The sequence below is a fragment of the Stegostoma tigrinum genome, chromosome 1, assembly GCF_030684315.1.
Source record: "Stegostoma tigrinum isolate sSteTig4 chromosome 1, sSteTig4.hap1, whole genome shotgun sequence".
In the NCBI taxonomy this organism is placed as follows: domain Eukaryota; kingdom Metazoa; phylum Chordata; class Chondrichthyes; order Orectolobiformes; family Stegostomatidae; genus Stegostoma; species Stegostoma tigrinum.
In genome coordinates, this window is record NC_081354.1 from 116985729 (window position 1) to 117008145 (window position 22417).

The window sequence follows — 22417 nt, forward strand, 5'->3', positions numbered from 1 at the left end:
CGATCCAGGACAAACATGACTGCAGCTTCAGGAGATTTAAAAGGCATTTGGCTAAGCACATGAGTAGAAAAATTTGGAGGGAAATGGGCCAAACACAGGCAAATGGGACTAGTTTTGTTGGGAACATGGTAAGGGTGGACTAATTGGACCAACGAGCCTGTTTCCATGCATAGTATGACTTTATGATCTGATAGTTGTCATAGTCTCAGCAAACCATAGACTTTTGCTGTCCTGAAGTAGAAATGGCAGATGGTGAATTTAACCTGAGAGTCACAATGCCTCAGGCAAAGGGCAAGGTTGGGAGTTTTGATTCAAGAACACTGTCATTAGTAGAGGGAAAAGTAGGAACTATTGCGATGGCTAAGTTTGGTATGACTTTCTACAATAGCTGTAGTTTGTGGAAGGTGGAAACTTGGAAGCCAACGTTGTGAACGTAGAGAAATTTAACATTGTCTCAGTTCTGTTACTCAGAGATTATGATCGATGCAACGGACTACATGAGCAGAAGTTTTTTTTTTGTATTTTCAAGAATAATGTTTTTTTTAAATTAGTTGAGAGAACAGTTTGAGAGCAAGGCATATTATTGTGGATCAATATGGGTGAAGTTGCTTATGGGTATTTTTAATAAATGTTTGTGTGAAATCCCACTATTTATTTACTATTTATCACATTGGATGCAAAATAATGATTTGTTTTTAAATAATTCAATACTGAAATTCCAGTGAGTTAATTATAAGCGTCACTTGAAACCTGTTTCCCCCCCCCCCCCATACTATTTATACACGCTGTTAAATCTGAAATTTGAATATACTGTAGCACTAATGACCTTACTGTTTGCTGTAGGTGCTGGCTGATGATGCAGATGGTCCATCAAACAACCAGATTCATTACTCTATCATTCATGGGAATCAAGGAAACCCATTTATCATTGATAATACAAATGGAGAAATAAAAGTAGCGCAGCATTTAGACAGAGAAAAAGTGAGTAGATGAGAAGTAGCCCTCCAACTTAAGTTAACTTTACATTTGTCAATATTATTTCTTTCCATGATAAGCTGCTGATCCACCGTTGAAGAGCCAAAACTTCTATTTGTGCAACGAAAGCCATTAAGATTTAGCTTCATTGTCACATGTACATAAAAATACAGTGCAAAGTGTTTTACTGCGTGCAAAACACAAAGTGCCACAATGCTGCTATGCCATCTTGAAACACTGAATGAAGTGCAAGATTTTACTGCAGTACAGATCGTCCTTCCCAATTCTTGTTACCCTCCACTACTCCTCCATTCGCTGCTTGACATCAGCCGGGGGTCCCAATGAGGGACTCTGGGGTCTCAGTTACAGGTTTTCCCTCACCATTGCCACCGCTCCCACAACCACTATGTCTGAACTGGAGCCATGGCCCTGGTCTCATAAATCCTGTTCCCCAAACACTGACACTGGTCATCAATCACTGGGTCCTGGATCTGGGCTGCTACTCCACTGACGCTGAAATCTCTGTGACCTCGGAGCCAGAGTTGGCCATGATCTGGGGCTACATGGGGATCCTCGGGCAAAGGGCAAGGTTGGGAGTTTTGATTCAAAAACACTGTCATTAGTAGAGCGGAAAGTAGGGGAAAGTGTTTAGGAACAAGATTTATTAGACCAGGGCCATGGCTCCAGTTCAGACATAGTGGTTGTGGGAGCGGTAACAATGGTGAGGGAAAACCTGTAACTGAGACCCCGGAGTCCCTCATTGGGACCCCCGGCTGATGTCAACCTAAACCCCCACAAGATAAAAACTTCAGAAAGACGATGAAGCCTCCATAGCACTGAATGATGAAGGTGTATGAGACGGTGAGAGTGTGGCCGACTCTGTTGCATGGTGCCCATGAGCAGCAACGCTGCCATCTTGGAAGTGCATATTAAGTTGTAAATAATATTCATCTTTTATTTTAAGAGTATTTTTATTCAGCTTCCTTTGGATATGACACTAATCTTAGAGTCTTGAATATGATTATAACTAGGATTTTCAATTTCTAAAATTTATAACCGAGAAATTATCCTTACTGTATGAAATTAGATTTCTTGCACAGAGATGTAGTTTGGCTTTCATCATTTGATCATCTTGTGTAGGTATCTGGCTATACATTGACTGTGCAAGCGTCAGACAATGGTGTTTCACCTCGCTTCAATACGACTACAGTCAATATTGATGTGGCTGATGTCAATGATAATCCTCCCATGTTCTCACAAGCAAACTACAGTGTTATCATCCAGGTAAGAATGGCCTATTATTTTAGTAGAATTCAGTAATTCCGGTTTTTTTTTCTAAATGTTAATTACTTGCTCAATCCTAAACAAATCTTTTAAAATATTTGATCTGCTGAATTTGGCTCTCAGAGACTACCCCTTACCCACCCTTCAGTGCTTTCAGTGAAGTCCATGTGTCACGTAAAGAATAATGAAAGCTGTCTAATAGTTTAGCAACACTGGAGGAATTGAAGGAGGTGGTGAGAAGGTGGAGCTCAATGTCATCGGTGTACATATGAAAAATAATATAGGAACAGGAGTAGGCATTAAGCCCCCAACTGACTCAGTATCCATTGCTGTTTGTGGAAGAGAGTTCCAAACGTCTGCCCCCCTTTGTGTCTGGAAGTGCTTTCTCACATCTTTCTTGAATGCTCTGACCCTAATGCTCAGACTATGCTCTCAAAATCTGGAGTCGCCAACCACTGGAAATTGTTTATCTACCCTCTCCAATCCTGTTAATATTTTGAAGACTTAAATCATATCATGCGTTAATCTTGACTTTTTATTCTGTCATTAAGGCAAAGCGTGTAGGTGAGATATCTGACTGGGACTGTAGATTCTTAAGGTACACCAGAGGTAACACAGTGTGGGAACAGGAAGAGAAGCCACTGAAGTGATCCTTAGCTACAATCTGATAGAAATGGAACCATATGAGAGCAACCAAACTAGGTTGTGGAGAAAAACGGTGTGGTCAACCATATCAAGGGGAGGGAAAGTTTGTTTGTCACAGTTACTTAGGATGTCACTTGAGTCTTTAAGAGCCATATCAACGTTATAGCATACAAGCATGAAGACAAACGAGTTCATAACAGGGGCAGAAATCTAACTGGAGGGGTTCATACACATGGAGTTGAAAATGAATTTTAAAAGCATCAACATGCTTAGGCAGTTCAAATAGGAAAGGGAATTTGAGGGAATCAACCTTTTATTTACTTTAGGAGAGTGACAGCATCCATTGAGATCTTGAAGGTTTTGAGAGGGTAGGGTCCTATGCAACCCCATTCTATAATTCCTATCTGTCTGTCAGGACTTCTGCCTTCCCAAAAATGCATCTGCCCTTCGCCAATTTCTTAAATACCTGAAAATTTTACATGTGGCTCTGCTATCGTTGTATGCAGCTATTCCAACAATGTCTTTGATGATCTTTCATCATCAGTAATACCAACTTGTTCACAGCTAAGTTTTCACATTCGTTTGTGGGATGTGGATACCATTGCCAAGGCCAGTGGTCATGAAATGAGTGACTGTTGAAGGCAGTAGATGTGCCAGTTAAATAGTCTGTTTTATCTTGTACAGTCTCAAGCTGCTTGAGCATTGTTAGAACCGCTCTCACGGAAGCAATTAGGGTGTATTCTATCACAGTCCCGAGGGATCTGAGTCACATACCACAGAGCCTTTAACCTCTGACCTGGGGTTGCAGCCACAGTGTTTATACGGCTGATCTAGCCATACAAACCCTAGGATTTTGTTAATGGCAATTCAGACAGGATAATATCACTGACCATCAAGACTTGATGGTTAGATTCTCTGTGCTTAGAGTTAGGCATTTGGGCAGTTATATGATCTGAATGCTGCTTGCCACTTGTCAGTCCAAGCATAGGTATTGTCCAGGTCTTGCTGCATATTTGAAGAACCATGAAAAATGCTGAATATTGCGCAGTCATCAGTGAACATCCTCTGACCTTATGACGGCAGGAAGATCCATGCTGACACAATTGAAGATAGGCTTTGGACACTACCCTGAGGATCTTCTACAGAAATGTCCTAGATCTGAGGTGACTGACCTCGACTAACTACAACTGTGTCTTCCTTTGTGCTCGACCTGACTCCAAACAACAGGGAACTCTGCCCCGATTGCCATTGACTCCAGTTTTGCGAGGGCGCCTTGTTGCCATATTTGTGTAATGCTGCTTTGATGTCAAAGACAATCATACTCACATCAGTCTGGAATTCAGCTCTTTTGTCCATGTTGGACTGAGCAGCCAAATGGCCGAACACAAACTGAGTATCAGTGAGCAGATTGTTGCTGTGCAAGTGTCACTTGATAGTACTGTTAAGACACCTTCCATCATTTTACTAACAATCAAGAGTAGACTGACAGAGCGGTAATTGGGTTGAATTTGTCTTCCTTATTTGTGTGGAAGACATATCTGGGCAGTTTTGAACATTGTTGGTTCACTACCAGTGTTGTAATCATATTGGTACGTTTTGTCTAAGAATGCATCAACTTCTGGAGGACAACTCTTTGGTGCTATTTCTGAATCATGTGAGGGCCCATGGCCTTTGCAGTACCATTGTTGTCAGTTTTCTTATATTCATTCATGGGTGAGGGCATCACTGATTGCTTAGGCCAGCATTTATTGTCCAACCGTAATTGCCGACAGGGCAATTGAGAGTCAACCACATTTCTGTCACTTGTAGGCCAGACCAGGTAAGGATGGCAGTTTCCTTCCCTGAAGAAAAACCGAAGGAGCTGCAGATGCTATAAATCAGGGACAAAACTCGAACTTGCTGGAAAAGCTCTGCAGGCTTGGCAGCATCTGTGAAGGAAAAATCAGATTTAACATTTCAAGTCCGCTGACCCTTCCTCAGAACTGTTTTTGTTCTTTCCCTAAAGGTTGGTTTTTTTCCGAAAATTGACAATGGATTGATTAGTGGTCATCATTAGTCTCTTAATGCCAGATTTTTATTTAATTCAAATGCCACCATCTGCTATGGTGAGTTTCGACCCTGAGTCCTCAGTGTATTTCCTGGGTCTCTGAATTAATGGTCCAATGATAATACTATTAGACCATCGCCTTCCCCCAGCTGTTTCTTAATATCATGTGGAACAAATCAAATTGGTTGAAAATTGGCATCTGTAATGCTGGAAATCTGAGAGAGATCAAAATAAATCATCCACTTGATGGAGATGGCAGCAAATGCAGCAGTCTGTTATTTACACTGACATTCTGGTCTTCTCCAGCATCAAGGATGAGGATATTTGTGCAGCTGCCTTCTTCAATGAGTTCTTTAATTGTCCACCACCATTGATGACTGGCTGTAGTAGGATTGCAGAGCTTAATTCTGATTGTTTGGTTGTGGGATTGCTTAGTTCTGTCTCTCGCTGATACTGCTTGCCTGTCCTTTACTTCCTGTGTCTGTTTCCCTTACTCCAATTTGTGAAGCCCTCTGAAATGTTTCCTGTTAAGATGAGTAAAGTAGCAAGTTATTGATTCCAAGGATGATGCTGTATCAGCTTTCTCGAGATTTTAGGATGACCTAGATTCAGGCAAAATAACTTAACTAAGAGTTTGTGTCATGGAGAAACCATAAACCCGTTCAACATAAACTATACATTTTACAGGAAAATAAGCCGGTTGGATCCAGTGTGCTACAGCTTCAAGTGATAGACAGGGATTCCTCACACAATGGCCCTCCATTCACTATTGGAATCATTAGTGGAAATGACCAGAATGAATTTCAGATTAATACACATGGTCTTCTCATATCAACGGCTCCTCTCCAGCACAAGATTAAAGATATGTATCTATTGCAAGTACAGGTAAAAGAAATATCTAATCTTGCACTTTGGACAGAGTTCAGTTTTGTGCCTATATGTACGATATGCCCATGCAATTGTTTTGTTCTTAAATGGTTGCTCCTGAAGCAGATGGTAATTAATTAATAATAATAGGATTAAATTTTACAAGTTACTGCTCCCACAGGAAAAGTTCACACGAGGAATTAGGTCTGAAGAATTTTGGCACATTGATCGAGATGCCTAATTCATATCCTATATAATGTATCTTCCATTCTTTTTAATAGACTAAATATGCAAAGAGAATATCGGTGCACTGAATTCTCTGTACTTATTCCTGTCTGAAGAAAGCTTGGTGTCAAAAGTGGTAGGGAGCATATCTCACTCCACAATGACAAATTAACCATGTTGACTGTATTAGTCTGCAGTTGAGCCAGGCAGATCTTATTGCTAGTCCATGGCATGTTGGATAATCTTCATCTATTGTGTAATCTGTTGGCTATGAAACCCTCATCCCCACGCCTTTGCCCAATACTGATTGCTGACCCGGGACCCGAACAACAAAGCTCAGTGGTAAGGATATTCAGCCAAATCTCCCATGCATCTAAGACCCTCCCGTGATAGAATTGTCTTTGCTGCACAGTCTAAAGTAAGAGGAATTGTGATTTGAACAAGGTGCTTTAGGGTGCCCACCAACCTGATCTGTGGAATGGGTCAAGGGGTGGAGAGGAGATGTTATAAAAAAGCCCGTGTTAGGATATGTTTTACAGAAAATTCACAGTAGATAAACAACATCAACTTGTCCTTGCCAGTAGCAAGAAAAATTGAAATGAGCATTGTTTGAATTTTTGGTATCGGGCAGCTGCACATTTCACACAATTAATATAATTAGTGGTAGCATATAGTGCTGCATAATGGAACAGTTCAAACTGACGATAAAACTTAAAATGCCATAATTTATCAACAGTGCAATATTTAAGTACTTTGAAATCCTTACCCAAAGGTCCAGAATGAATGAATTAATTAAAAAAAACTTAAAGTGAAGGCAATGGTGTTGATTTGTCAAGTTAAATAGAAGGACTGACATTAATAAGTTGTTCAACAGTTAGAATGTCAGGATGAACCCGCAGCTCTAATGATGCATTTTCAAAGGATATCTGTAAATGGGTAGCCAGCAGTTTTGCCCAACAGTACCATGTGCAATTCAAAGTCCTAATTCCCTTGTAGGTGTCTATTTAGAGTTATATATGCAAATGAACACATTCTGTTCATTTGTTCCAGCCAGTAAGCAACCAAACCGGTTGTTCTTTTAAAGGAAATTTGAAGTTTGTTTATAACTGGTTTGTAAATATCTTGAGGGACCGTGCTCGTCCTCTATCCACGCAAATACTACAGCCATTTGTTGGACAGGGCACTTCTTTAAATAATGTACATCCTTTGACCATTTTATGTAAGCAGTGGGTCGTCTTTAAAAGCACCACTGCGTGACTTAAAAAGACCATACATTTCAGAAGCTAATAAGGAAACGATCACAAGATAGAAGAGCAAAATTAGTCCATTCAGCCCATCAGGCCTATGCCACCATTCAATCATGGTTGCTGATGTGTTCCTCAATCTTGTTCTCCTGCCTTCTCCCCATAATGTTTGATCCTCTTATTAATCAAAAGTCTATTTACCTCCAAATTAAATACACTCAGTGACTTGGCCTCCACAGCTATCTGCAACAATGAGTTCCATAGGTTCACCACCCTCTGGCTGAGGCAATTCCTCCTCATCTTGTTTATCCCTTCACATTGAGACTGTGCCAATAGATGCTAATCTCTCCTATTAGTGGAAACATCTTCTCCCTATCCACTCCATTCAGGCATCTCTGTATTCTGTAAGTTTCAAACAGATCACCCTTCATGTTTCTAAACTCCAAGTACAGACCCAGAGCTCTTGACTGCTCCTTATTGGACAAGCCCTTTGTCCCTGGGATCTTTCTTGTAAACTCCTCTGGACCCCTGCAAGGCCAGAAAATCCTCACATAGTTGGCCCTAAACTGTTCACAAAATTCCAAATGTGATCTGACCAGAGCCTTGTACAGTCTCAATATTGCATCTCTGCTCAAGTATTCTAGCCCTCTTGAAATGAATGCTAGCATTGCATTTGCCTTCCTAACTGCCGGATGAACCTGCATGTTCACTGTAAGAGAATCCTGAGCTAAGACTCCCAAGTCCCCTTGTGCTTCAGATTTCCAAAGCCTTTCCCATTTAGACTATAGTACACACCTGTACTCTTCCTACCAAAGAGCATAATCTCTCACTTTCCCACACTGTATTCCATTTGCCACTTTGCCAACTTACCAAGCTTGTGCTAGTGTTTCTGCAGCCTCTCCTCTTCCTCAACAATGCCGTCCGTTCCTTCATCCAGGTCGTTAACCTGAATAGTTGTGGCCCCAAAACTGATCCACTAGTTGCTGGTTGCCATCCTGAATAAGATCCCTTTGTCTCATTCTCTGCATTCTGCCAGTCAGCCAATCCTCTATCCACACCAGCATCTTAGCCCAAACATCATGGGCTGTTATTATTTAGCAGCTTCCTGTGTGGCACCTTGTCAAAGGCTTTCTGAAAATCCAGATGGCTCATGTCCATCGGCTCTCCTTTGCCTAACTTGCTTGTAACCTCCTCAAAGAATTCTAGCATTTGTTGGGCATGACCTCCCTTGGCAAAGCGATAGTAACTCTGCCCTGTTTTATCATGTACTTCCAATTATTCCACAATGTCAAGAATATAATACAAATACAATCTAACCAAAACCATAAAAGTGATTGTAAAAGCCTGTGTAGGTAAGTAAAAACCATTGGGTTAAAACAACTATGGCTCCACTACAGGCAGAGTCAGAAGAATTTATAACAGGGAATACAGAAATTGAAAAATAGCTGGATTATTACTTTGAGTGTGATTTACAGAGGAATATGCAAGAAAATAATCCCAGAAGTAGAGATCCAAGTGGTCAAGGAGAAAGAGTATTTGAACAAAATTAGTATTGGTAAGAAGATTGTACTGGAGAAGTTAATGGGGCTGAAAATGATAAATACCCAGGAATTGAGTTTTCCTCCCAGAGTTTTGTTGGAGGTGCTCCATAGAGATTGTTGTGCATTGGTAATTGACTTCCAAATTCTGTAGATTCTAGAATCTTTCCTGTAGGTTGAAAGATAGCAAATGTCACCCCACTAAGAAGGCAGCAAGAGAGAAAATGGCCTTACTTCCATTGTAGGGAATGTGCTAAAATTCAGTATTGAAGATGGGCTAAACAGACACCTGGTTGATAATGACCTGATTGGGCATAGTTAGCATGGATTTGCAAATATGAAGATGTGTTAAACTTGGGATTTTTGAAAAAGGTGCTACCAAAATTGATGAACGAGGGCCATTGGACATAGTATACTTAAATGTTCAGAATGCTTTTGAATACATGCTCCATCCACCACCCCCCCCCCACACCCGAAATTTTATTGCTGTCACAGAAGATAATCTGCTTCTCTAAAGTCAGTAAATGCATGAATTTCAAAGCTTGTGTCTCTGACCATTGATGTAAAATAGCAGGGGGATATACTAACCCCTTAGGTTTGTGCAATGTGAGTACAGCACATCCTTAGGATTCCCTTATACCTTGAGGATTATTCACCAAAACAATTGAGTAACTATCTTTGGACTGCATATTTTCTAAAAGAAGTTTGAAACAGGTAATGAAATGCTCTGCTTCAAGGACATTATTTTGAAACCACATTTCAAATGTAATTCTGTGAAGTCTATACAGACTGGAAATTGCAAATATGCAGATGTTTTAAAAAATTGATTATCTTATAATAATTGAGTTTTTGTCTTAGGTAACTGATAGTGGCCGACCTCCACTAAGCTCTTCAACATTTATAAAGATTAAAATTATTGAAGAAAGTATTTATCCTCCGGCTATTCTTCCTCTTGAAATCCATATAACTACTGTTGAAGACGAGTATGCTGGTGGTGTTATTGGAAAAATTCATGCAACAGATCAAGATGTTTATGATACGCTCACATATAGCCTTGCATCAGACATGGGAAACTCATTTGCAGTTTCCAGTACTGATGGCAAAATGATCGCACATAAACTTTTAGATGTCGGACTATATGTCCTGAATGTCACAGTAACGGATGGTCGTTTCACAACTGCTGCTGATGTATCTGTGCACGTTAAACAAGTAACTGAACTTCAGGTCAACCACTCTATTGCCATTCAGTTTGCAAACATTACACCTGAAGAGTTTATAGGAGACTATTGGCGGAACTTCCAAAGGGCATTGCGAAATATTCTTGGTGTTCGAAGGCACGATATTCAAGTTATTAGCTTGCAGCCTTCGGAACCACCTTCGGATTTGGATGTTCTCCTTACAGTCAATAAAGCAAGCAATTCTTTCCATCTGCCTGAAGTCCTTTTCCACAAGCTCAATACCTCAGTGTTAAGCATCGAAGAAATGATGGGTATGCGTATACTGAAAGTCATTCACAAACTTTGTGCTGGCCTAGACTGCCCTATGAAGTATTGTAAAGAGAAGATAACTATAGACACAAATGCCATGTCAACACACAGCACTGCTAGGCTAAGCTTCGTAACCCCACGGCACCACAGAACCTCTACATGCCTGTGTAAAGGTAAGGAGCATTCTACAAAATCAGTTAACTCTATAATTCTGTTTGATGGAACCAATAACATGGTTACATTTTAAACATGTTGAAACTTTTATTTTTTTGGTGATTGTAATATGTTTTTTATAGAGCAATCAGTCACTGAAAAGTTAAAAAGGCATTTTTAATATTCAACGTTATAATACACTGGACATATCTTGTTGACAAGATTCCGCCATGTTACCTAACCAAGTTACAAATGAACAGAATAGATGTGTACAAAGAAAAAGGCAAAAATATATTTTCAGTGGAAAAATCTTTGCACTATGTCTGATTCTTTTGATTAATATTAATTTCATTATACTGATGGCATTGCAGAAAAATGCTTTTGCAGTTTGTTTTAAATAGAATAATTTGTATTTGTGTTTATTCTAGGCAGCAAATGCCAAATGATATATAAACTCTGTGAAGATAATCATTGCCCTCCTGATACTGAGTGTGTCCCTGATGCAAAAGAAGAAAAATATAACTGTTTGTGCAAAAATGCCAAACATGGTCAGTGCTCTGGTAAGGATTTTCCACAAAATTAGCAACATTTCTAAAGTGTTCCTTTGTCACAGTACGTATGCTTATCATAAAAGTTTTCATATTGTAGTTGGCATATTTACTTAATGCTTTCTCATCTTGTCACCGTGTCTGTATTTTTGCCTTCCGTCTTCAGGTGGTGCTTCCCTGTCATTCAGTGGTAATAGTTATGTGAAATATCGCCTCATGGAGAATGAAAACAAGGAAGAAATGAAACTCTCTTTGCGCTTACGGACATACCATCCACATGCAGTTGTTATGTATGCTAGAGGAACAGATTACAGCATTCTAGAGGTACATGCTGCTCAAATAAAACGGGGCAAAAGTTATAGAGGACTATTCGTAGGATTTGATTAATTTACTTGCAAAGTTCCAGCTTGTGTTATCTTTAACTTTTTTTTATATGAGTTGACTTAAAATGTATTGATACTTTATCCGTAATCTAAACATGTTGCATGCCATCTTAACAAGAAAAGAAGTAAGCCAAGCGTTTTTTTCTCCATGAGAGGAACTTGTAGTTCATAAAATGAATCTTTAAATTGCATTGCTGGAGATCGCAGGCTTTGGTGTTCTTTGTACGTTCAAATCAAATTTTCCATGCCACTCCACTTTGATCAGGGAGAACAAAATTATTTTAGTGTTGGTTGTGTTAATTTAAAAAAGTATTAATTTATAAGCTAATGACAGTTTATTGTAGCCAGTGACTTTTATTTTCTATAATTATGTCATAATTGCCATACAAGAGATTGGTTATGATCTTAATCTGTGGAATTATTTAGATTTGTGGCAGTCACTACAAATCTTGTTATCATCTAAATCCATTGTTGTTTGCTCTTTCAACATTTTTTTGAAAAACAAGAAAGAAGTTATTTGACATGATGTTCCCAAATACTGTTTTGCAGATTAACAACGGAAGACTGCAGTACAAATTTGACTGCGGCAGTGGCCCAGGCACTGTTTCTGTACAGAGCATTCAAATCAATGATGGCGAATGGCATTCTGTTTCACTGGCAGTTGATGGCAATTATGCAAGACTAGTTTTAGACAGGGTCCATACAGCTGCTGGCACAGCTCCAGGCACCCTAAGGACACTAAACTTGGACAATTTCTTGTATTTTGGGGGCCATATCCGACAGCCGCACACAAAACATGGTAGAAACCTGCGAATTAGTAACGGCTTCAGAGGATGCCTGGAGTCCATTATGCTAAATGGACAGGAGCTACCTTTGAACAGTAAACAAAGGGTCCACGCAGTCATGGAGGAATCGGTAGAAATGGCTCCTGGATGTTCATTAGTTCTAGCAGAAGGCTGCTTGAGCAGTCCGTGCCTAAACAGTGGCACATGCTCTCCACTACCCAATGGAGGTGAGTCAATCACTTACAAAAACATTAGCGATGAAAAGTGCAATGTGGAATGTTTTAAATCTTTATCAAAGAGTTATTACAGCACCAAAGGTCATCATTTGGCCACTTGAGTCTTTAATTTATTGCTCTTTTTGGTTGCATATTTATGCCTGAGGGAAAATTGTGCCATCTCCGTTTATACTAGTCCATCAAACAATCTAATCTCATTTCAGCCCTCTGATTAACTTGCTTTTCTTTCAAAGGAATTTGTATTTGATTATCACTCAGTCTGCTTCATATTATCTGTTTTGTGAGATGGAAAAATATTCCTCTAGTTCTGCTGGTTAATTATAGTTTTAAACCTGTGTCCTAAAGTCAAAAAGGTCTCATTTACATTTTCTATGCCCCTCAGTATGGTTTTATGTTCACTGTATTTCTGGTTCTTTGGATTTATGAAGGCTTCAGTTGGCTAACGTTCTTCAATCTCCGAAGTATTGACATACAGCAAAGTGTCTTACGCTGTGAGGCTGGCTTCACACAAAGATTGTTGACTGTTAATTCTTTTCAAGAACTGGCAGATTGTACCAGTTATCTCCTTAACAGTTAAAATTATTTTGTCGTGCATGAAGTCTTCTACCATCAGAAAGCATAAGTTCTGAAACACTGGCTTTCGATGTGATTTTAAATTACGGGTTTAATGACATCTGAGTTAAGTAGTCACAGAGCAGAAATCCATTTTGTCATTGGTAAATCAATTTTAAATTTTCACACCAAATAAAACATGCCAAATTTCAGATTTGCACACCAAATAGAACTTGGAATTCTGTAAATGTTAAATCTCTTGCCAACATTATAGTGCAGCATATTACAAAAAGGAGGCAAGGAACTCTAACTCATCCCTTCACTTATTTAATATGGCAATGCTTCAGAATTCTGGATGTCACTGCACTCCCCATCAGGAAGGCAATGGTCCAGTGTTACCATCACTGGACTGTTAATCCAGAATCGCAGGAATGACAGATGGTAGAATTTGAATTCAGTTTAAAAAAGAATTCTGGAACTGAGCGTCTAATGATGACCATGAATCCATTGTCAGTTGCCAGAAAAACTCATCTGGTTCACTAATGGTCCTTAAGGAAGGAAACTGCAACCTTTCCTGGTCTGGCCTACATGTGAATCCAGAGCCACAGCAATGTGGCTGATTCTCAACTGCCCTCTGGGCAATAAATGCAGGCCTAATAAATGAGCAATGCCCTCAACCCGTGAATGAATGAAAAGGAAAACAAATCTGAAAAAAATCAACACCTTGACCTACAACTTCACAGAATTGTGACAGTGCAGGAGGCCATACACCCCATCATGTCTGCACTGGCTCCCTGTGCACGTTAATTCATGAATTCCTCGACTGAACCTGTCTTTACCATATTTCCAAGCAGTGGACTCCATATCTCAATTACATGCCGTGTATAAAAAATAAATTCTGATTTTGTGTTTGCTTCTTCTGCAAAACCACTTTAAAACTGAGCCGTCTGATTGAGTGGGAACACGCTTTCATATCCACTGTGTCCAGATGCTTCATGATTGTTGAAATGGTCTTCGACAATAGACAATAGGTGCTGGAGTAGGCCATTCGGCCCTTCGAGCCAGCACCACCATTCGTTATGATCATGGCTGATCATCCACAATCAGTATCCTGTTCCTGCCTTATCCCCATAACCCTTGATTCCACTATCTTTAAGAGCTCTGTCTATCTCTTTCTTGAAAGCATCCAGAGAGTTGGCCATCACTGCCTTCTGGGGCAGAGCATTCCATATATCCACCACTCTCTGGATGAAGAAGTTTTTCCTCAACTCTGTTCTAAATGGCCTACCCCTTATTTTTAAACTGTGTCCTCTTGTCCGGATTTCCTCTTGGCCTTCCATCTTCCAGGAAAAACAGTCCCACTTTCTTGAATCTACTCTCATTAATGAAATGTGCCATCTCTCAGACAAAATGTCTTCTTGCCATATCTTCAATCATATCTCTCCACAGAATGGTATCCAGAACTAGTACTCCGTACAGTACCCTGGTTAAAGTCTAATGAGTGTCCGAATTAGGTTCTGCATAACCTCCCTACTGTTGTGTTCTATGCTCAACTAATGAAGCCTAGAATGCTGTATGCTTTATTAACAACTCCCCTTATTTGTTGTAACTTTTAATGAGGTCCATGTGCTCCTGAACGTTATCAGAATAGTGCATTTTATTTTATGCTGACCCTCCATATTCTTTGTAATAAAATTCATTACCTGACATTTCTTCACATTGAACCTAATCTGCCACTGATCCATCCACTTCTCTGATATATCAATGTCCTTTTGGCATTTTACACTCTCAGCTTCTCAGCTTACAATTCTCCCAATTTTGCATTGCCTGTAAACTTTGAAATTTTCTTAAGACGCCAAGACCGAGGCCAATGTAAGGTGATGGCCTAATGGTATCATCACTAAACTATTAATCCAGAGACCCAGGTAATTTTCAGGGGAGTTGTATTTGAATCCTGCCACGCGAGGTGGTAGAATTTGAATTAAACAAAAAGCTGGAATTAAGAGTTAAAGGGTGACCATGAAATCATTGTCAGCTGTTGGAAAATCACATCAGGTTCACTGTACTTTAGGGAAGGAAATCCGCCATTCTTAGCAGGTCTGGCCTATGTTTGACTCCAGACCCACAGCAGTGTTATTGACTCCTAACAATTAGAGCAGGCAATAAATGCTTGCCTAGCCAGTGATTCCCTTGCTCCATGAATTAAAAGCATGGACCCCAATATCATCTCTGGGCATCTCGCCTACTTTTTTTTTCAGCTCAAAAAATACCTGTTAACTATTACTGTGTCTCCCATCCCTGAGCCAATTTAGGGTCCATGTTGCTGCTGTCTGTTTTATTCCATGACTCTCACTTCCCTCTCAAGTTTGTTATGTGACACTGTACCACCACATCAACAGCTTTCACCTCATCACATAACTGTTAGCTCTGAAAAAGTATGTTGACACTCTTCTCTCTGAACAAATCCATGCTGACTCTTCCAAATCAACACAGATTTTTTCCATATGACTATCAGTCTGTCCCAAATGTTCTCTTGAAATTTCCTCCCCGAAGTTAAGTTGACTGCTGTGTAATTGCTGGGCTGATCTTTACTTCGTTTGAGCAAGACTGCAATTTTTGCAATTCTCCAATCCTCGAACACCTCCCCTGAATCGCAGGAAGATTAGAAGTTTATTGTCCGTGCCTCTGCAATCTTGACACTCGTTTTGCTCAATATCTTTGAATGCATCTTACCCAGCCCTGGAGTACCTTGATAATAAAATGTGAGGCTGGATGAGCACAGCAGGCCAAGCAGCATCTCAGGAGCACAAAAGCTGACGTTTCGGGCCTAGACCCTTCATCAGAGAGGAGGATGGGGTGAGGGTTCTGGAATAAATAGGGAGAGAGGGGGAGGCGGACCGAAGATGGAGAGAAAAGAAGATAGGTGGAGAGAGTATAGGTGGGGAGGTAGGGAGGGGATAGGTCAGTCCAGGGAAGACGGACAGGTCAAGGAGGTGGGATGAGGTTAGTAGTTAGATGGGGGTGCGGCTTGGGGTGGGAGGAAGGGATGGGTGAGAGGAAGAACAGGTTAGGGAGGCAGAGACAGGTTGGACTGGTTTTGGGATGCAGTGGGTGGAGGGGAAGAGCTGGGCTGGTTGCGTGGTGCAGTGGGGGGAGGGTACGAACTGGGCTGGTTTAGGGATGCGGTGGGGGAAGGGGAGATTTTGAAACTGTGAAGTCCACATTGATACCATATGGCTGCAGGGTTCCCAGGCGGAATATGAGTTGCTGTTCCTGCAACCTTCGGGTGGCATCATTGTGGCACTGCAGGAGGCCCATGATGGACATGTCATCTAGAGAATGGGAGGGGGAGTGGAAATGGTTTGCGACTGGGAGTTGTTTGTTGCGAACTGAGCGGAGGTGTTCTGCAAAGCGGTCCCCAAGCCTCTGCTTGGTTTCCCCAATGTAGAGGAAGCCACACCGGGTACAGTGGATGCAGTATACCACATTGGCAGATGTGCAGGTGAACCTCTGCTTAATGTGGAATGTCATCTTGGGGCCTGGGATAGGGGTGAGGGAGGAGGTGTGGGGGCAAGTGTAGCATTTCCTGCGGTTGCAGGGGAAGGTGCCGGGTGTGGTGGGGTTGGAGGGCAGTGTGGAGCGAACAAGGGAGTCACAGAGAGAGTGGTCTCTCCGGAAAGCCGACAGGGGTGGGGATGTTAAAATGTCTTGGGTGGTGGGGTCGGATTGTAGATGGCGGAAGTGTCGGAGAATGATGTGTTGTATCCGGAGGTTGGTGGGGTGGTGTGTGAGAACGAGGGGTATCCTCTTTGGGCGGTTGTGGCGGGGGGGGTGGGTGTGAGGGAGGTGTTGCGGGAAATGCGGGAGACGCGGTCAAGGGCGTTCTCGACCACTGTGGGGGGAACGTTGCGGTCCTTGAAGAACTTGGACATCTGGGATGTGCGGGAGTGGAATGTCTTATCGTGGGAGCAGATGCGGCAGAGGCGGAGGAATTGGGAATAGGGGATGGAATTCTTGCAAGAGGGTGGGTGGGAGGAGGTGTATTCTAGGTAGCTGTGGGAGTCGGTGGGCTTGAAATGGACATCAGTTACAAGCTGGTTGTCTGAGATGGAGACTGAGAGGTCCAGGAAGGTAAGGGATGTGTTGGAGATGGCCCAGGTGAACTTGAGGTTGGGGTGGAAGGTGTTGGTGAAGTGGATGAACTGTTCGAGCTCCTCTGGGGAGCAAGAGGCGGTGCCGATACAGTCATCAATGTAACGGAGGAAGAGGTGGGGTTTGGGGCCTGTGTAGGTGCGGAAGAGGGACTGTACCTAGAGTACCTTATCAACTTTGAGTACTGACAGTTAAAGGAGAACCATCTCCTTATTGTTTTTGAACTCTTCTAGTGACTTGATTCCTCCTTTATCAACATGACCTGGGTACTATCTGCTTCATAGGTAAAGACTGGCATTGTATTAATTTAACACTTCAGTCATGCCTTTCGCTAAGTGTGAATCTCCTTTGGGTCCTTAATTGGCCCCCCTCCTCCTCTTTTTACCCTTCCTTTATTTCTGACATGCTTGTGGAAGTTTGTACTTTGAGCACAATAATTGCCTCTGCATCCAGAACTTTAAGCTACACTAATTAATTTTAATACATGCATTTTACCACTTTCTGTCCATCTCATTTTTATTTGGCAAAACATTAAAAGACCTAATTTACCTATGGTGATAAATTACTGAAATATTCATGTGAGTCATTGACTCCTTTGGCCAGAGGTTTTGCTCGTAGGGGTATTGACAGCTATTTCAAAATGATTGCTGATTTTAAAAAAAGAGCACCATGCTGCTGAAGTTGTGATTTCTTCAGTGCATGTTATTCTACATACTGTGTTTCTTGTTTTGCAACTTCACTATTGATTTGTTTTTAATTCCTTAATTGTCTTTAGTCACTCAACTTTAGATGAATTTCTATTTTTGCAGGTTACTTTTGTAAATGTACTTCTCTATTTGATGGTATTCATTGCGAGATTGCCGTCAGCCCTTGTGCCTCTAACCCGTGTCTGTATGGTGGTTCTTGCATTCCAGTGAATGATGATTATATCTGTCAATGTAGGGGACAGTATAAAGGACAAAGGTTAGTTTTTTTTGTCACATGTCGGACAGAAATTTTAATTAACTTCTAAATTCGGTAAAATATTATCAGAAACATTATAAAATGATATATCTTTCCTGAATTTGCTTAAGTTTGAAGTATATTACTGAGATTGAAAGCATATTTTTCACATTTTAAACTGTTGTGTCTGTATTTATTACTTTGAAGATGGTGCATGATAACAGAATTTTATGAGTTGTTTGATTAGAGTGAAGCATTCATATATTTAGGGCTGGATTTTACAGCCTTCAGTATTTGAAAGCAGTCTGGGAGCTTGTAAAATAATAGTTGGCCTTTCCAGTACTTTCCTGTCCATTCTGTAGCCTCTTGAGAGAATCTTGAAGTCTGGTTCCACCTCTGCCTCTATTTTAAATGCAGCAGGGAATTTTGGAGGCAAAATGTGTGTTTGGGCCAGTTGTTTTGACTGTGAGGCTTCCTGTCAGGCAGGGAAGTGTGGGCTGCTCTTTCCTACTGGAGGAAATTCTCCCCACTCTGTCCCAGCCCTCTTTGACTCAGCCCAGCCTCCTTTGTTAAATTCGAGCTTCATTTAGAGCGTTGCCGCGAGGAATATGCAGAGGTCAGTCTCATTGTTATTGATTGGAACTGTGACCTGCTCAAGTAGTTTTTGTTCACAGAGAATAAATTTCAGATTTGGTAGAGGTACAATTTTCAATGCAAAGGAGATCTGGCAGATGCATAATCGGCAGTTAATCATCCGCCATTTTTATCCCCCCCCCCAATTTGCATTTTACCTTCCTTAATCTTCTCTTTGGTTTCAATCTGGCCACAAAAACTTAAATTTGATCAGTTGCTGTGTTGAAATACTTCCTGTGGCATAAAGCAATGTAGTGATTTAATCTGTATTGATTTTAGGTGTCAGTTGGGTCCGTACTGCAAAGATAATCCTTGTAAAAATAATGGGAGATGCATCGATAGCCTTGATGGGCCTGTCTGTGAGTGTGAGCAAGGTTACCGAGGAGAAAGGTAAGTGTTTTGTATAACAGCAGTTTTAGATTTTTTTTTCAGTATTTTTCTTTGAAAGGAATTCAACTTTTCCTTTCACCTTGTTATTGTCCTAGATGCTTGGCTGATATTGATGAATGTCATGAAAGCCCATGTCTTAATGAAGGAAAGTGCGAAAACACTTATGGATCCTTCATTTGCAACTGTACCCATGGCTTTGGTGGAAAACTTTGTGACGATACTGTTGTTAACAAGTACGTATCAACGCCCTGGAACATTGGGCTAGAAGAAGTCATTGGAATCATAGTCTTTGTTGCTTCCATATTCATCCTGGTTTTAGTTTTTGTTGTCTTCCGTAAGAAGATTTGTAAAAAGAAGCAACGTAAAGATACCGGTGAAAAACGTATTGGAGCTACGACCTTCTTGCAAAAGAACTACTTTGACTCTAAAATTAACAAAACCATCTATTCAGATATTCCACCTCAGGTGCCTGTTCGCCCAATCTCTTACACGCCTAGTATTCCAAGTGACTCTAGAAATAATCTGGATCGAAATTCTTTTGAGGGATCTGCTATACCAGAACATCCAGAATTCAGCACATTTAATCCTGACTCTACGCATGGTCACCGGAAGACAGTGGCTGTGTGCAGCGTTGCTCCAAACCTACCACCTCCTCCTCCATCCAACTCTCCTTCAGACTGTGATTCCATACAAAAACCTAGTTGGGACTATGATTACGATGGTAAGTATTTTAATATTGTCATTATGGTTCATCCTTTGTAAATTGGCCATTTCTTTCCTTTTCACTTTGCCTGTGAACAATTGCTGCAGTATTCCAGTCAACACATGCTGTGGAAAGAGAAATAGTTAACAATTCTAAGGAATCATATCGGTTGGAACCGTTAACTGTTTCCATCTCCATACGTGCTGTCAGACCTGCCGAGTTTCTCCAGCATTTTCTGTCCTTTTTTTATTTTGCAGGTTTCTAGTATCCGCAGTAGTCAAATAGGTGAACCGCTACCATCCCTTTCTGTTCAGTTTTGTAATAATGCATTTATATTCCAAGTTCTGGGTTGATGACACCTGTTTTAGGCAGTAAACAAGGAGTACAAATTGCATGATTCTATCAGCAGTCAAGATTGTACAGCATCCACATGAAATTACTTCATTCGGCATGTGGACAACATAACAATGTTAAATAGAGTTGGCTTCTCTTCTTTGATTAAGGTGGCGATATTTGCTATGACAGAATGCACCCACACAGGACTGAGAAATGATTTTAATCGGCTTTTCCCACACTTCAGAGAATGGCAGGTGGTGCTACCTAGATTTGTGCTGAAAGCAATTGCCACACTGCAACTTGTGGGGCTAGCTGCAAGGTTTTCTTCACTGCCAGTGGTGATACCTATCCCCAGAGAATTGACACAAGTGCAAACGTATTCCTCACCTATATTTATTTCCCATTCCTAATTTCCTTGAGAAGGTGGTTGTGTGCTGCTGCTTGGAGTTGCTGCAACTGTGAAGGGTAGAGTTCCAGGATTTTGACCCATGAATAGAGGAACTGTGATGTATTTCCAAATCAAGAGTACCTTGGGGAGGAACCTGCAGGTGGTGCTATTTCAATGTGTCTGATGCCTTGTCCTTCTCAGTGCTCAGAGTTGGGGTTTGGAGTGTGCTGTCGATGGAACTTTGGTGAATTTCTCCAGTGCATCTCGTCGATGGTACACGTGGCTGCTTCTGCTTCCCAGTGGTGCAGGGAGTAAATGTTTAAGTGTATGATGGCAATCAAGCAGGCATTTATCCAGGCAATTAGGGAGCATTTGATCATACTCCTGACTTATGCCTTGTAGATGATGTAGAGCTCAGGGAAGTCAGGAGTGAGACTTTTGCTGGGAGGGTCACCATTGGCCAGTAACTGAACTGGACCAGCCTACTGTAACCAGAAGAGGCTAGGAATCCTGTGACAAATAACACTCCTCCTGTTTCCCAAAAGCCTGCCCACAACACACAAGACAGGAGTGTGGTGAAATACTGTTCTCTGGTTGAGTGCAGGTCCAGCAACAGTTTAGAAGCTGGACACCATCGAGGAGAAAGCAGCTCACTTGATAGGTACCACATCTTCCTGCTTCAACTTCTACTTTCTCTTTGCAATGTTTGCAGTATGCACTACTTATCAAGAGGCACTGCAGCAACTCACTAAGACTGCTTACCTTCCAAATCTTCAATCTCAGCCATTTGGAAGGATAAGAACAACAGATAGGGAGCTCAACCACCTGCAAGTTCCCCTCCAGAACCACACAGCATTCTTACTTCGAATAGAGAAGGGTCCTGACCTGAAACGTCAGCTTCCCTGCTCCTCTGATGCTGCCTGGCCTGCTGTGTTCCTCCAGCTCCACACTGTGTTACCTCTGACTCCAGCATTGGCTGTTCTTACAATTCTTACTTGGAACTTTTGTTTTCTGGCTGTGGGAATTGCTGTCTGGACCAGCATTTATTGCCCGTCCCTCATCGTCCTGAGCGCACAAACAGAAATTGCTGGAAAAGCTCAGCAGGCCTGGCAGCAAGTATGGAGAGAAATCAGAGTTAACTCTTCGGTTCCAATGATCCTTCCTCAAGCTTCCTTTCTCTCCACAGATGCTGTTGGATCTGCTGCGTTTTTTCCAGCAATTTCTGTTTTCATTTCTGATTTCTCCTATCCACAGGTCTTTACCTAATTGTCCTGGATTTGGTTGTGTTTATTCTTTCAATGTCACTGGGTCAAAATCCTGGAAATACCTTCCTAACAGCAATGTGAACTTCTCTATGCACCAAGCACTATAGCAGTTCAAGAAGATAACACACTACCTCCTTCTCCAGAGCATTTACTAATGAGCAACAGATGCTTGCTCAGCTTGCAAATCCTGCATCCCATAAACAAATTAAAATTAAAACTCCCTACTTATCTATCTGCTCTTTCCTTTACATTGTGAACATTTATTTCATAATGTTGGCTGCAAATTTTATGGGACGTTATGATCTAACTCCTATTTAACTGTTCAATTGACAACTATATCAGGAGCTCAAGCCCAGTTATTTTAGAATATTTTACAAGTAGCTTTATGATATGCACCCGTTAAATATTGTTTTGCTAATCAAGCAGCCATTGAATTAGAAACATTAAGTAGTCATTAGCAGTTTAAAAAACCTGACAAAGGTGTTTTTACTTCTGCAGTAGAACTCGTCTACAAAATACTTAAAACCTTAACATGCTATTTGATATGCAAATAAAACATGGTTTTGACTTCTTCAAACTCTCTTGCCTCCAAAAGTGCACACTATTAATCCATTTATTATACAAGCTTTGTACATTGCA

The 22417-nt window shown here is 41.1% G+C and overlaps 1 protein-coding gene across 6 annotated transcripts in view; it reads left to right on the forward strand.

The window, feature by feature from the left end:
* The window catches only part of fat1a (FAT atypical cadherin 1a), a 185085-nt gene that overhangs the window by 151495 nt on the left and 11173 nt on the right, over positions 1–22417 (forward strand). For all 6 annotated transcript variants that reach the window (XM_059648069.1, XM_059648075.1, XM_059648056.1 and 3 more), the window contains 10 exons: positions 844–981; positions 2116–2259; positions 5639–5836; positions 9684–10485; positions 10894–11025; positions 11180–11337; positions 11946–12408; positions 17931–18084; positions 18976–19086; positions 19182–19807. In XM_059648069.1, coding sequence (XP_059504052.1) covers positions 844–981; positions 2116–2259; positions 5639–5836; positions 9684–10485; positions 10894–11025; positions 11180–11337; positions 11946–12408; positions 17931–18084; positions 18976–19086; positions 19182–19807 — 2926 coding nt within the window. The remainder of the gene's footprint in view (positions 1–843; positions 982–2115; positions 2260–5638; positions 5837–9683; positions 10486–10893; positions 11026–11179; positions 11338–11945; positions 12409–17930; positions 18085–18975; positions 19087–19181; positions 19808–22417) is intronic.